This window comes from Ips typographus, linkage group LG4 (assembly GCF_016097725.1).
Source record: "Ips typographus isolate SLU linkage group LG4, UJ_Ityp_2.0, whole genome shotgun sequence".
NCBI lineage: Eukaryota > Metazoa > Arthropoda > Insecta > Coleoptera > Curculionidae > Ips > Ips typographus.
In genome coordinates, this window is record NC_138425.1 from 13,779,720 (window position 1) to 13,793,642 (window position 13,923).

The 13,923-nt window shown below is 34.1% G+C and overlaps 1 protein-coding gene and 1 long non-coding RNA gene across 4 annotated transcripts in view; both read left to right on the plus strand.

The window, feature by feature from the left end:
• LOC145727705 (uncharacterized) overlaps window positions 1–13,923 on the plus strand; it is a 35,543-nt gene that overhangs the window by 19,031 nt on the left and 2,589 nt on the right. For all 3 annotated transcript variants that reach the window (XM_081977518.1, XM_081977521.1, XM_081977519.1), the window contains 4 exons: window positions 4,677–4,985; window positions 8,210–8,392; window positions 8,445–8,691; window positions 8,754–8,892. In XM_081977518.1, coding sequence (XP_081833644.1) covers window positions 4,677–4,985; window positions 8,210–8,392; window positions 8,445–8,691; window positions 8,754–8,892 — 878 coding nt within the window. The remainder of the gene's footprint in view (window positions 1–4,676; window positions 4,986–8,209; window positions 8,393–8,444; window positions 8,692–8,753; window positions 8,893–13,923) is intronic.
• On the plus strand, window positions 5,577–6,124 carry LOC145727714 (uncharacterized). Its single transcript, XR_014177916.1, has 2 exons — window positions 5,577–5,741; window positions 5,776–6,124. It is a non-coding gene; the product is annotated as an uncharacterized LOC145727714 (long non-coding RNA).

A 13,923-nucleotide genomic window follows, 5' to 3' on the forward strand; every position in this document is an offset into this window, starting at 1 on the left:
GTAGTAACTCAAAATTATTACTAAATAAACTTGTTTTGAATGTTTTGATTACAGAATGACTGACAACGATTTGTTATGATTTTGAAAGGTTGGTAACACGACCGGATATAAACTTTCCTTAACGACCGATTGGCGGGAGATTTAAAATTTCCGAATTTTAGACCCGTTTTTCGTCTTAATGGTCAAATCTACGGTATTGAAAAAATTACAAGTTGATGAAAATGTGCTCTACAACTTTTATCTAAAACGTTTTTCCATCAAATGAACCGTACAGGCGCAAAAAAATCAAAACCGTTTTCCCATGTTAATCTCCTATGTCCAGGGTGCTCTTGGACACCTGGTATTTCATAAAAAATGGTGAATTTGTCAGCAAAACGGTGGCCTAAACTTTAATTAAATTCTCAAGTCCTGAAAGGTTTGCTGATGTGACCTTTCGTCCTCAGTTAGACAATACTACATGGTTAAAAAACCCAGAGGCAGAAATTGAAAAACCTACAGAGTGGTCAATATTTACCTTTTAGTGGACGGATAAAAAAACTGCAAAAATACCGTTCTTTTAAATGGACCCATCGGTGTTTTATGGTTTGTAATAAAAGAACATTAAATTTAGAACAAATTCAGGTACACATTTCCTATATCTAACTTCAACCGTTTCTGACTTATAAACAGTTTTTCCTTAAAGGGCGCATTCAATCGTAATCCATACTAATCTGAATACGGACACCTGCTTGGTCATGATTCCATAACTGCAACATGTTGTGACAGATATTTGTCAAATTCAACATTGGTTCAAACTTAGCACATCAGGTGTCCGTATTCAGATTAGTATGGAGTACGATTTTATACGCATTTTAAGGAAAAACTGTTGAAGTTAGGTATAGGAAGAGTATACATAGAATTGTTCTAAATTTAATGTTCTTTTATTACAAACCTTAATACATTGATGGTAGCATTTAAAAAAACGAACTTCTGGCAGTTCCCACTTAAAGGTAAATATTGACCACCCTGTAGATTTTTTCATTTTCAGTCTTTGAGCTTTTCAACCATGTGGTATTGTAGAACTTGAGAATTTAATTAATGTTTAGACTACCGTTTTGCTGACAAATTTACCATTTTTATGAAATATCTAAGAAACAGTGCCAACATTTGAAAATCAAAAGTTGGTGTTTTCAAGTAAAAATCTCAAAATATTTCAGATAGAGAGTTTGGACCTAACCTAGGCTACACTCCAAATTTCAATGAAAAATATTGAGTCGTTCTCTCTTCTAATATACCATCAGCATGAATCACCCTGTATACGTGATGCAGAAAATCTTTTGGAGTCTTATGGTGAATATGACTTAAGAGAAGATACAGGTTAGTCTGTACTGTCCATTAGAGATTAGATTTCTCCTATTGTGAGAAATTTACTAGAAAAAATGCCTACTGATGGAATTATACAGTACATTTTTATTTTTTTATTTTCAATTGATGATTTAAACCTTTGAAAGTTAATAATTTATTTTTTTTAATAATTTATTACTAAAATATTTCACTCTCAGATAATATAGTTTTCTAAAAATTCATTGTTTTGCTAAAATGAACAAAAATTTAGTAAAAAGCTGCAGAAACCTGGTAATTCCATATTTTTGAATTGCCCTATTTTCAGTTTTATTTCATAACCCTTTATAATATATCTTTCCTCGTCTAAAGGTGGATTCATAGTTCTGTTTCCGTAAAACATAATTACATAAAACGAGAAACATAAAAATAAGCCTTTCAATTCATAGTTTTGCCGTAAATCCGTAAAATGCAATTTTGCAATGACTTGTAACTTTTGGCAGCCAATATTGTGTGTCATATATGTGAATCAAATCAATGAGTAGGTGGTCTATCTCTCCTTCCATTTTATAACACAAACTTAACTTCTTATAACCCACTAACAAAATAATAATTCACGGCGCGGCGTTGACATTGACGTTTCGAAAACATACGATTGGCGACCGACGGTATCCGATTCGTAAGAACGTAAGAACATTAGCATAAGAAATAAAAATGGTTCATTTCTTATGTTTTTGCTTACGTTTAATTTTTTTGCATTACCATGTTTTAATTTTACGGTTTTATGTTTTACGTCTGTATGTTTTACAGAAACAGAACTATGAATCCATCTTTACTCTTTACTTAAATTTGTAGTACAGAAAGAGAAAGCAATATACTTAAGACAGTTTTTTTGACAGTCCAGTTTTAGGTTATGATATTTTAACGTTTTGCGGCGTTGATCGTTTTCTCCAAAAGAAATATTTGTGAAATTCCACGTTTGGCGGAAATCGTTGGATTGATTTCAACTTTTTACGAATTTTAGAAGTTTTGCACAGACGACACAATTTTTGTAGGTTATGTTATCTGACATCAACATCATGAACCAAAATTATATTTATTACTATTTGCAATATACAACAAGGTATTTTCAATTCTTATTTTGTCTATGACACCGTTTAGAACTCAAACATTACTATGTGAATATAATAAAGTATTAAAAAAAAGATTAAAATTGGAAAATGCAGAATATGGGTACCGAAGATTTTTCAACTTAGACCAAAACAAGGAGCGTACTACAGCCTTATTCAAGAAATGCGTTTGAATGGTCGAGAAAAACAGTTCAATTTATTAAGAATGTCTAAAGAGTTATTCTACAATTTATTCAAATGGTGCCAGTTATCGTTTTTTGTCGTTAGAATTGTTTGTCGGCTATGAGTCGAACTAGATTATTTGACTGACTTTTACCGAATTTTCATACATTTTGACCGAACTCAAGGCAGCCTTGAGTAAGGAAGGCTTAAGGATTCCTTTGAGGTGCGACTGCGAATACGGGCAAAAGAGGTGATTTATTGCGGAATACTATAACACGTAGTTTTTACTATTCGAGTTGACAATACCAAATTTTATACTGAACTTAAAACATTATAACATTTGCACCTTAAAAAGAGTCACGTGGCTTAAAGAATATCACTCTAAACGGAAAAACCTGACAGGTGACGTTACAGATGATATTTTTATTTTAAAAATAGTCAAGTGATTCAGTGTTTAAAACTAAAAACCGGTCGCGTGACATCTTAAATAAGATTTCGCAATTTAAAACAGTCACATGACCTTTAGATCCTATTTTGACGTTAAGAAAAAGTCACTTGACCCACTTTTCATTGTAAAAATAGCGTGACTTTAAAATAATCAGTTGAAACTGAACTGAAACTGAAAAAGGATTTATATAAACGTGACCATTCTTAATAATATTTTGATATTTGAAACAGTCGCGTGATCTTTAGGACTCCGTTTTGAGATTTGAAAATAGTCACGGCACCGTTTTCACCTTAAAAAAATCACGTGACTTTAAAAACATTAGTTTAAACTTTTGCCATTAACCTTAAAAATAAATTTGATGATTGAAAATACGTCACGCTTCCAATAACATTTTGACATTTATAAAACGGTAAAATTTGTATACAGGGTGTTTCAGAGTTGTTGTGACTAAAGCCTTAGGGGAGATTCTCCTGGCAAAATCAAGCAAAAAGTTCAAGAGAACACATTGTCGCTTCTGTGTCTCTGTATCGGTCGGATTCTTCTCCAGAGCTCTTCATTTGAAATGCGGGCCGGCCAGAAAATACGTAATATCCTGCGTAGACATTTGTTCACAAAAACTTGCTGAGCCCTGGATGAGCTTTTAGTGGTTTTCCATGTTTCGCATCCGTTTTTCCGCTTTCAAAAATACCAGCACTCCCCTAAATCTGGCCCTACAATTTTTGTATAAAATATCAGACAATCATAGGTTATATCCCGAGACGTTCAAGTTTTATCGGGTAAACTGTGCATAGGTGATTTTTTGCAAAACTTTGCTTGGAGAATGATTGAGACTAAATAATTCGACTTTCCAAAGAATTATTTAGTCGAAACCATTTGCCTAAAAGAAAAATTTTGCAAAAAACCTACCAATGCACATTTTACGTGATAAAACGTGAACGCCGAGGGGTATATGTCAAGATTATTTCCTGAAAACTCACATTTTAGTTTATTAACAAGAAAACACCTTAGTTAGAACACAAATACTAAACTAAACGTGATGAAATTAATGATAATATTGAACTCACCCCAGCAGACGACAAATTTTCGTTCAGCCATGTATATTTTTGTTTACATTTCAGATTGACAATCAGACGTCATAATATTTTAATTTATGTATTTTTTTAATGGAAACTACGTTATAGTGATTCATTAATTGTTAATATTGAAGAAAATAGCTTAAATTTTATATGTGTCTAAATCCCGTTTCGTTTAATATCAAATGTTCTTCAAAAAAACGTATTCGAAAAAGGTACGAGGTGTTTATTCAGTGTAAAATTTTAGCAACTAGGGATTTATTCAGTATATAACGGCTCTCATTGGTCGAACTAGAAAGGTTCATTGAATTTTATTGGCTGCTAGTACAATGAGGGAAATAATCAACCAACCTAGTTTGCTAATTAAGCTTTAAAATCACTGGTGGAATCAGATTCTAAGCTGAGTATCCAGGAAATAGCAAATACTCTTCAGGCTTCTTGGTCAACAGTCCAAAGACATTTCAGTCAGAAAATCTTTCTTCTCATATCCTTCAATTTATTCTGGATGTTAAAACTATAAATGTTAAAAAAAACTATGTTTAGGTAAAAACGCCGCCGCCGCCGTCAAAAAAAGCTTTACCAAAGCACCAGTCGACCAAGGAAGTTTTCAGTCCTTACGAGAAAACCACACTGAAGAAGAAGGTAGAAGCGTTTGAAAAACTGCAGTCTGGTATCGACAACTCGGTAAAAACAGGCGGAAGTAAACTGCCTCAATTGATCAACTCTGGCGTAAAGGAAAAAACAAAACTGTTCACTCCGGTGGCGTCGAAAATAACAACACTGAACAGCATCAGCACGTCGAAAATCAACAGGTTTTTCCCTCAGCAATCTAGAGTCAGCTCCCAAACTAAGGTATAGTTGAAATTTTACTTGATATACTATATTATACCATAATAGCCCATTCCCATAAGCAAGGATTCTTGCTTAAGATTGATGATTTTAATTCATGGACACTCTCAGGCTCATTCGTTTTCAAGCTCCAAGGAATAAGCAGATAGAATTTGACGTCTCGACGTAATTTGGCTAAACCACAATTTGACCTGTCAAACTGCGTCATTGCCAAGTCAAATTCGCTCTGCTCGCTCCATGAAGCTTGAAAACGAATGCGGCCTAGTTTTACGTTGTAACGTTTTTTACGTACTGTCAAGATTATTATCATCCTGAAGATGAGATTTACTCAAATCTTCCTCACCTCCTAGTTGCATGATAATATCATCATAACTGGCATCAGATTCACCCTGTCCATTCATTCTAATAATCTAGTAAATAAAGAAAATTTAAATAAATAAGCTTGCATAAAAATTCTATAATTGGGATGCCAAGTTATTTTTAAGGTAAATAACTAAACCTATCTAACTTACTTTCTACCTAAAAATCCTGCTTCTAAATATATCATTGAAACTACAAATGTCTTTAATACAAAAAATTACAAACTAATTACAACTAATACTCTTCGTCAAAGAGTCCAAATTGTCCAAAATAAACCGTCAGTTGACCAATCTTCTTCTTTTCCGTTGAGGTGGATTTTTAACTGCAAAGGCTGTATCTCGGTAACAGCCGGGAGGCCTCCTCGGTTATCGATTTAACCACTTCTGGAATAGGTCCTCTGTCACAATCTGCTCCATGTCATAACGTGGACTAGACGGTACAATTGCTGGTAGCACTCGGTATTACACCCAGTAACTTCCGTTCCGGAAGGAAAAAGCTTTCTAAGATCCCCTGATCTGATTCTCTTTTTTTAAAATTGACTTTTTTTAGCTCTCTCAAAGTCTCTTTGACAATCAACCACCATAAAAACAAAAAAAAAAACCTTTTTTCCCACCTTCTACCTCCACATACCACGTTTTTCACCTCCTTTGAAGTTCATCAAGTAATACTGTTAATTTTCTTAATAACTACATACAATCCTACTAAAACTAACTATAATGGTAAACACTTGACATCCCTACAAAAATGTACCTTTTCTATAAATTAAATAAATAAATTTTCTTTATTTTCTTGAAAAATAATCCTTATTTTCAAGACAGTACAACCGTTTACTTGAAGGCGCTCTAGATAGAATGTCGGGAAATATGACAACTCTACCTGTATGAATTTTATGACAACAATAACTATCTTGAAAATGGTGAGGTTTTGTTTTTTTGTTTATCAATCCCAATCCTCTGACCGGTTTTGCGGTATTACGGCTCATCAGAGAGGCTGTAGGACTTGATAACCAAAGAACAAAACCTTCATTCCAGTATAGTCAACTGGATGCCAGAAATGATAGTTGTTGTCTGTTGCACAATGGCATCAATGGGGCTGTTCCTAGATTTGGGAACGCCATCTGTACTTTCTAACTCATAGAGTTGAGTACAGATGTCACCAGATGTTGCACAACAACTAATAAATATTTTGTCAATATCAACGTCAATGTATTAAACAAAATAGAATGTTTGAGTGAGGTAAGCGATTTTCAGAGTCTGATTATGAAAAGTATGATTGTTTATTGTCCGAAAAGGCCTCTCCCGTTCTAGCAAGACTTTCCGTGTTTGGCTTTGCCTCCCACAGAAAACTGTCGTGCACGCACGGAAAAAGCCTATTTTTGGTAAGAATGTGTTTGTTTCACTTCTACATTTTAATAAACAAAAAAGTTGGGAAGAGTTACGCCGCAAACTGACAAGATATCGAAATACAGTTTTTGCCATTAATCTTTTTTTTTAAATCGAGCTCTAGACATGTGTACTAGTTTTTTCCTATCTAGCCAGGAAATGGGGTTTTCCTGTCAAAACACACTAAATCCGGACACCTTGTAACAAGGTGCTGCATTTTCGATGGTTTTACGGGGTACAGAGAAAACGGTAATAGATAGAAAAAAAGGAGCATACGTGTTCTGATCTCTTTTTCTGAGCTGAGATGACTGGCGAAAAGTGGGCGGCGCAAACTTCTTTTGTTTTGAAGATACGGGGGGTTTTTGAAAATTGGTCATTTTGGAACCTCCTCTGTATTTCATTTGCTATTAAAGTTATTAAAAAAGGAAAAACGGTTTTCGCTAGAAGTTTTGACGTAGAATCCAATGGTGTAGTCAGTTTTTTTCTATTACGTCTAGTTTCTAACATATGACAGTAAGTTATATTTTTTTAAAAGGAACACCCTATGTATTTTAAGTTTATTTAATTCTGTTGATTTTTACTTTTTCAACGGTGTATTAAAACATATAAGTTTGTAAACGTTAATCTTGGTAATTAGAAAAAAGGCGTTTCCTTAACAAAAAAGTGCTAAATAATATGTATAAAAATACCCACAGTTGAAACAAAATTTGGCTATGTTTATATTAACATGTTACATGTCGTTTATAAACAGTTTTTCAACTTCTACCTTAAAAATAGTAGAAAATAGAAATGGCCTCATTTCTTATTAATGTGACGGTAGAACTGTTTGTAACTTAGATTTTTAATAAGATTTATTAAAAATATTTAATTTTCTGATGTGTTAGTTTATATGATTTCCGATTTTGTTTGGTATTTTAGATATTGGCCTTTTTTTAAGCTTAGCAAAGGTCTTTTTTTAAAATAACAGGATTAACCTCCACAAACTTATATGTTGTAATAAACCGTTGAAAAGGTAAAAATCAACAGAATTAAATGACGTAAAAATATATAGGATGTTTCATTTAAAAAAATGTAACTTACTGTTATATGTCAGAAACTAAACGGAATAGAAAAAAACTGACTACGCCATTGGATTCTACATGAAAACTTCTACCGGGAACCGTTCTTCCTTTTTTGATAACTTTAACAGCAACTGAAATACAGAAGAGGTTCAAAAATTACCAATTTTCGAAAGCCCCCCGTATCTTTGAAACAAAAGAAGTTTGCGCCGCCCACTTTTCGCTAGTCATCTCAGCTCAGAAAAAGAGATCAGAACACGTATGCTACTTTTTTTCTATCTATTACCGTTTTCTCTGTACCCCGTAAAACCATCGAAAATGCAGCACCCTGTACATGTGTTCTCAGCGTCAACTAATCTTTAATTTGACTGGTGCTATAAAGCGAATCAAACTGATAGTACATTCTTTATATTATTGTTATGGGCAGAGCTGCCAGAAAGATCCACGTGAATATGCTCGAAAACAACAGGAACGGGAACAGGCGCAAAAAAAGAAGGAGGCACTGCTCGCGCAACAATCAGAGCAGCGTCGCAAACTCAACGAGGAAAGGAAACTAAAGGCGCTACAGCAACGCAAGGCTCTTGATGAGGAGAAAGCCAAACTCTTGGAGGTACTACCCGAGTAGTTTACTTGTATTCATAATTGTAATATAAAATCATCAGGTTCAGAGATCAAAACAGGAGAAATTGAAGCAACGAGAACTGGAACGCGAAGAAAACCATAAAAGGTATGTTCAAGAACAAGAAAGAAAACGGCAGGAGCAGAAAAGGCGTTTGCTGGAGGCCCAAAAACAGGCGCTGGCGAAAAAACCAATTTACATGACAACTAAACCGCCTATGCTGGCAGCGGATGATTACGATTCTGATGATCCAAACTATAGGAAAGTTACAGGCCCCAGTTGGTGCACAGGTTCGTGTTTCTGCGTGTTATGTTACCGGCATGCCTAGTTTAACATGTTTTTAATGGTTTAGATAAAAGTTCCAAGCTGTTGCAATTATGCATGATGTCTGCCGGCCAGAAGATCAAGAATACGCTGTTCTGTGCGAAACCAAATGCAACGGTTAACTTAGTGGAGATTTTTGAAAGTATCGACGAGCGTAAACTGAAAAGGTGAGTTTTTGTTTAGTGCTTGAAATTTGAAGTATATTATTGGGGTTTAAGTAAGGGTACGAATTATGGTTCAATTAGGTCAATTGGAAAAAATGGAATTCAATAATAAACCGTTTACACTATAAATTTCCACAATAAGAACCACAGTCTAAAGATATAACATAAGTAAAACTGCCCATACACTATACAATTAGTTGTACGACAAGTTGTACAACTCAGGTAGACGAAAATTGCATAATGTGTGGTGCTGTCGTCCAACAAGTCGTACGACCCGGTCGAATCGTACGGTAGTTTGACTGGAGAAAAATTTATCGTACGACGGCGTTTGATATACGACAAATCGGACTCAATTCGACATAAACCTAAAAAAAGAACTTAAAATTCTCGCAAATATTGGACTGAATTTATTGATCTCTATCGTGAGCAGGTTTGTTTGTGGGATGTGAAATTCAATGAATATGCCAATAAACATAAACTTTTTCCTTTCTTTTCTTTTTCCTAACTTTTGTTTCATCATGAACTAAAGCGACCACTATTGCTGCTGTAGTTGTTTTTGACAACGAACGCGGCATGATGTTCTGTGTGCTACAGAAATTTAAAACGTACTGCAAATCTTTAAGACCAATTGATGCTCAGATCGTTTGTGTTTGGTGCCAAAATCATGTGCAACTTGTCGCATCAATTGTCTGTTCAATCTATCGTACAACTTGTCGTAAAACTAATTGTACATAACATAACTTTCTTATTTTAAATGGAACATACTCGAATATGTCTATTTTTAAAAATTTACTACGATGTAAGTGTGTCTAAAGTTATTCCTACAAATAACTGATATATAATGTGTGTGTGTGTTTATGTTGTAACATTTTTCCCTATTACAAAATTCATATTACCATACAACTAACTAAAAGGCATTTAAATTATGACATCAAATAGGAGAGACAGACGCTTAAGAAGCTAAAATACATTTAATTTTGCAAAAGTTGATTCACTTTGTAAAGCTAATGAAAGAAATCTTTTTTAAAAAGCAATAGAACTATCCAAAACTGCAATAATACACAAGTTGTTCCATTAAAAAAAACTTATACCCTAAAAAATGCGGACTCACTCACTCACATATGACGATCTAACCCAACTTGCCTTAATCCAAAAGTGTATGATGTCAGAGATACACAGTGTCAAAAGTACAATTTAGTTTTTCGTAATATATTTTTTTAATATTTAGCGTATTGCTTTAAAGTTCGGCTAGAGGAGGTTTGGTACGGTAAATAATTAAAATCCGATTTAATTTTTATTGTAAGATGTGGATGGCGCCACCTGTGGTACCTTTTTGGAGGTTATATTCCGAAGAGGGAGAAAAGACGTAGTAAATGTTTGTATTGTCCTTTTAGCATATTTTGCCCAAAAAAACAGGGTTGTTTTGAGAATGTTTTTCTTGTGGATTTCTTCTGGGAGAAAAATAGTTACCTGTGGACTAACTGGAAATACCACCTCTTTTTAAACGGTCTTACTGTGCTTACGCCTACAATTATTTGTGACACCTACTCGTCAAGTCCACTTTGACTCCTCGTAAATTACTACGGGGAACAATCCACATACTGTTCTCGCGGAGTGAGTTTACCCGTGCGTCACGAAGGCTACGTCATTTATAATCATATGAATCAAATCAAGTTTTCGTCAACAAACCTGTTGTGTTCATATTATAGAAAAGGGCGTGTCTAAAGCTTCGTCACGTTTAAAATTTTGCGTGTATTGTCAGTCAGAAAGTAGAGATCTTTGGCTGCAAATTTGCACTAAAACAACCTTATACCAAAGCAAATCAAAAATATCTTGACCGAAATAACATTTTTTATTTATGAGAAGTCTCCCTTTGGATCATAGAATTCCGTCTAAATTTGAAACCTGATTTATTTACGAAAATCGCAGAGATGTATCACCAATATGTAGTATTTCTTTAATTTTAAGCTCTTGATTTAGGTTCTGGATGGTTACATGTTTCTCTAAAATAAATACAACAAATTAAAAATTCAATAAGACATTCTGAGTGATGCTGTAGTATCTCATATCTCATGTTCAGGTTGCAATCCACTTATTTTATTTTAAACCCGCTGGAAAACATTTTAGACGCTTATTTTATTTTTTCTATGACTATTATTAATATGTTTGAAGAAATTTTCATGAAAAATCTATAATGCAACCCAAAAATCTCAGTCTCTGGAAACAATAAAATGTTAATAGATATTTCTTACAAAAGTAGATATATTTTACTATTATTAACATACTATCGTTGTACATATCATACAGGGTTTTTCAATGAAAAGTAGCCACCCTGAATATCTTCTTCCAAAATAATTTCTCTGTTAAAAAATGCTAAGACACGTCAACAAAGATTGCAAGGGGGACATCTTTTTACGTAGGATTTGAATTTCTGCCATCAGCCCCTTTGCCGCCATAGCCACCCCCACTAAGTTTTCAAATGGCACCATACCCTGTGTGGCACATCGTTGAAAAGGGTATTTCATAAATTAATTGCACTATTTTATTTGTACATTTGCTTTGAATTTAGACCAAAAAAAAAGAAAAACAATTTTTTTGTTATTTTGGTCAAACTGCTGATAACGCTACCGAATGCCTGTTTTTCATTCCATGTTTTTGCCTCAGTCGGTCAACTTGTAAGTTCGTTTTGAAGGAACATTGTCAATATGGTTTACACGACTGCCGAAAGACTAGAAATTGTACGTTTTTATTTCAAACATAACGACTGTGCACGAATGCCGCGCTCGTTTTTAATGCAATCCATCCAGATAAATTAATTGGTCATCAGTATGTCTTAAAGTTGATGCAAAAATTCATGGAAACTGGTGTGACAAATAAAAAACATCAACCTGAAAGACAAATTATTAATGAACCAATTGAAGTTGCTGTTTTGGGACACGTTGCAATGGATAATAATCAGTCTTTAAATCAAATTTCCCATGCATCAGGTGTTTCGACAAGCAGTGTATGGAGAATTTAAAAACAACACAATTTTCATCCATACAAGGTAAAATTGGTTCAGGAATTAAACGAAGATGACTGTGATAGAAGACTACAAATTTGTGAAATTATGTCTACTAATCTGACAAACAATGTGAAATTGTTGTACAATATTTGCTTCAGTGATGAGTGTATGTTTTTTTTTGAATGAAGAAGTGAACAAGCATAACTGTAGGTATTGGTCAGACACGAATCCACATTGGTTTAGGGAAACCCATACCCAATATCCAGAAAAACTTAATGTTTGGGCAGGTATTTTAGGAGACCACATCGTTGGTCCGTTTTTTATTGACGGTAATTTGAATGGCGCTACTTATCTTGAGCTTCTTGACACCACTGTTGATCCGACCATAACAGAGCTACTAGAAAATGATGAAAATTTATTTGAAAATCAACTAATTTTCCAACAAGACGGTGCACCTCCACACTATTCACTTCCCGTTCGAGAATATCTGAACAATCGATTTCCTGGAAGATGGATTGGTAGACGTGGTCCCATGGAATGGCCTGCGAGATCACCCGACCTCACTCCGTTGGACTTTTTTCTATGGGGGCATTTAAAATCTAAAGTCAATGCAACACAGCCGGCCAATATTGCAGACCTTAGGCAGAGAATAATACATGAATGCCGACAACTGACACCGCAAGTCCTGACAAATGTTTGCGAACTCTTCCAAAGTCGCTTGTATTATTGTATGGAAGTTAACGGAGGTTATTTTGAGCCATTAATTAAATGATAACCGCTACTTGCTATTAGTTAGTTAGTTAGTCTTCTTTATTTGTTATTATGGTCACAGTACATTTCCTGTAACTACAAAAAACATACATAAAACACAAAAAGAAACAGCGTCATTTTAAGATGAGCGTACACCTAATAGTCTCTTACATAATCCCTGATACAATATGGCTCTAAATTAATTAACATCTGTTTTACCTTTCTTTTAAAAAGTTTCTCATTTCTTTCTAATTTTAAATCATTTTGTAATGTATTAAAAAGCTTCAAACAGGCATAATATGGATTTTTTTCGGTTATAGTTAATCTGTGTATCGGATACTTTACATTTACGCTTCGAGTGTTATAACTATGATGTACCTCCAGATCAAACATACTTTTGTTTTTGAAAAAGAAAACTATACATTCATAAATATATAGTCCCCACACCGTCAGAATGCCATTAGCTTTGAAAACCCCCCTGCAGCTCTCCCTGTATCCCATTTTCTTGACTATTCTAAGTGCTCGTTTTTGTAAAACAAAAATTTTTTCCATTAAGCTATTAGAACCCCAAAATATTAACCCATACTTGAGCACAGATTTAAAGTTTGCGTAATATAGGATTTCGCAGTAACTCGTATGCCATAGCAAACTGAACTAAGCTTTTTGTTTAAGTCTAAAATATGATTTGACCAGTTTAGGAATTCATCCAAATGAATTCCAAGAAATTTGGTATGTTCTATGAGCTCTGTATTTGATTGTCCAAAAGTTAGTGTTCCAGGTTTTTCAATTTTAAATTGTTTTGTTCTAAAGAGTAGAACCTTTGTTTTATTATTATTAAGTAATAATCTGTTACTTTTAAACCAATCTTGTGCTCTGCAAAATAAGTTTTCTCCCGATAGTGCTAGGCTTTCTACATTTATTCCCCCTGTCAATAAATTCGTATCATCGGCATAACACGTCACATGCTCATTTTCTGAAAGCAGAATGTTGCTCAGGTCATTAAGAAATACAATGAATTATGAATAAAATAGGTTTCAATATGCTTCCCTGTGCAATTCCAATTTTATTTTCCTTCAGACTTGAGAAATAATTCTGTCCATTTTTTAATATTTTAACTTTTTGTTGCCTATTACTTAAATATGATGAAAACAAATGTAATGTTTGACCTCGTACACCGTAAGCCTTAAGTTTTCTAAGCAACATATCTGGGTCAACACAGTCGTACGCCCTTGACAGGTCCAAGAAGTTGGTTACCTTTTTCCATACTTTCTAATATCCGT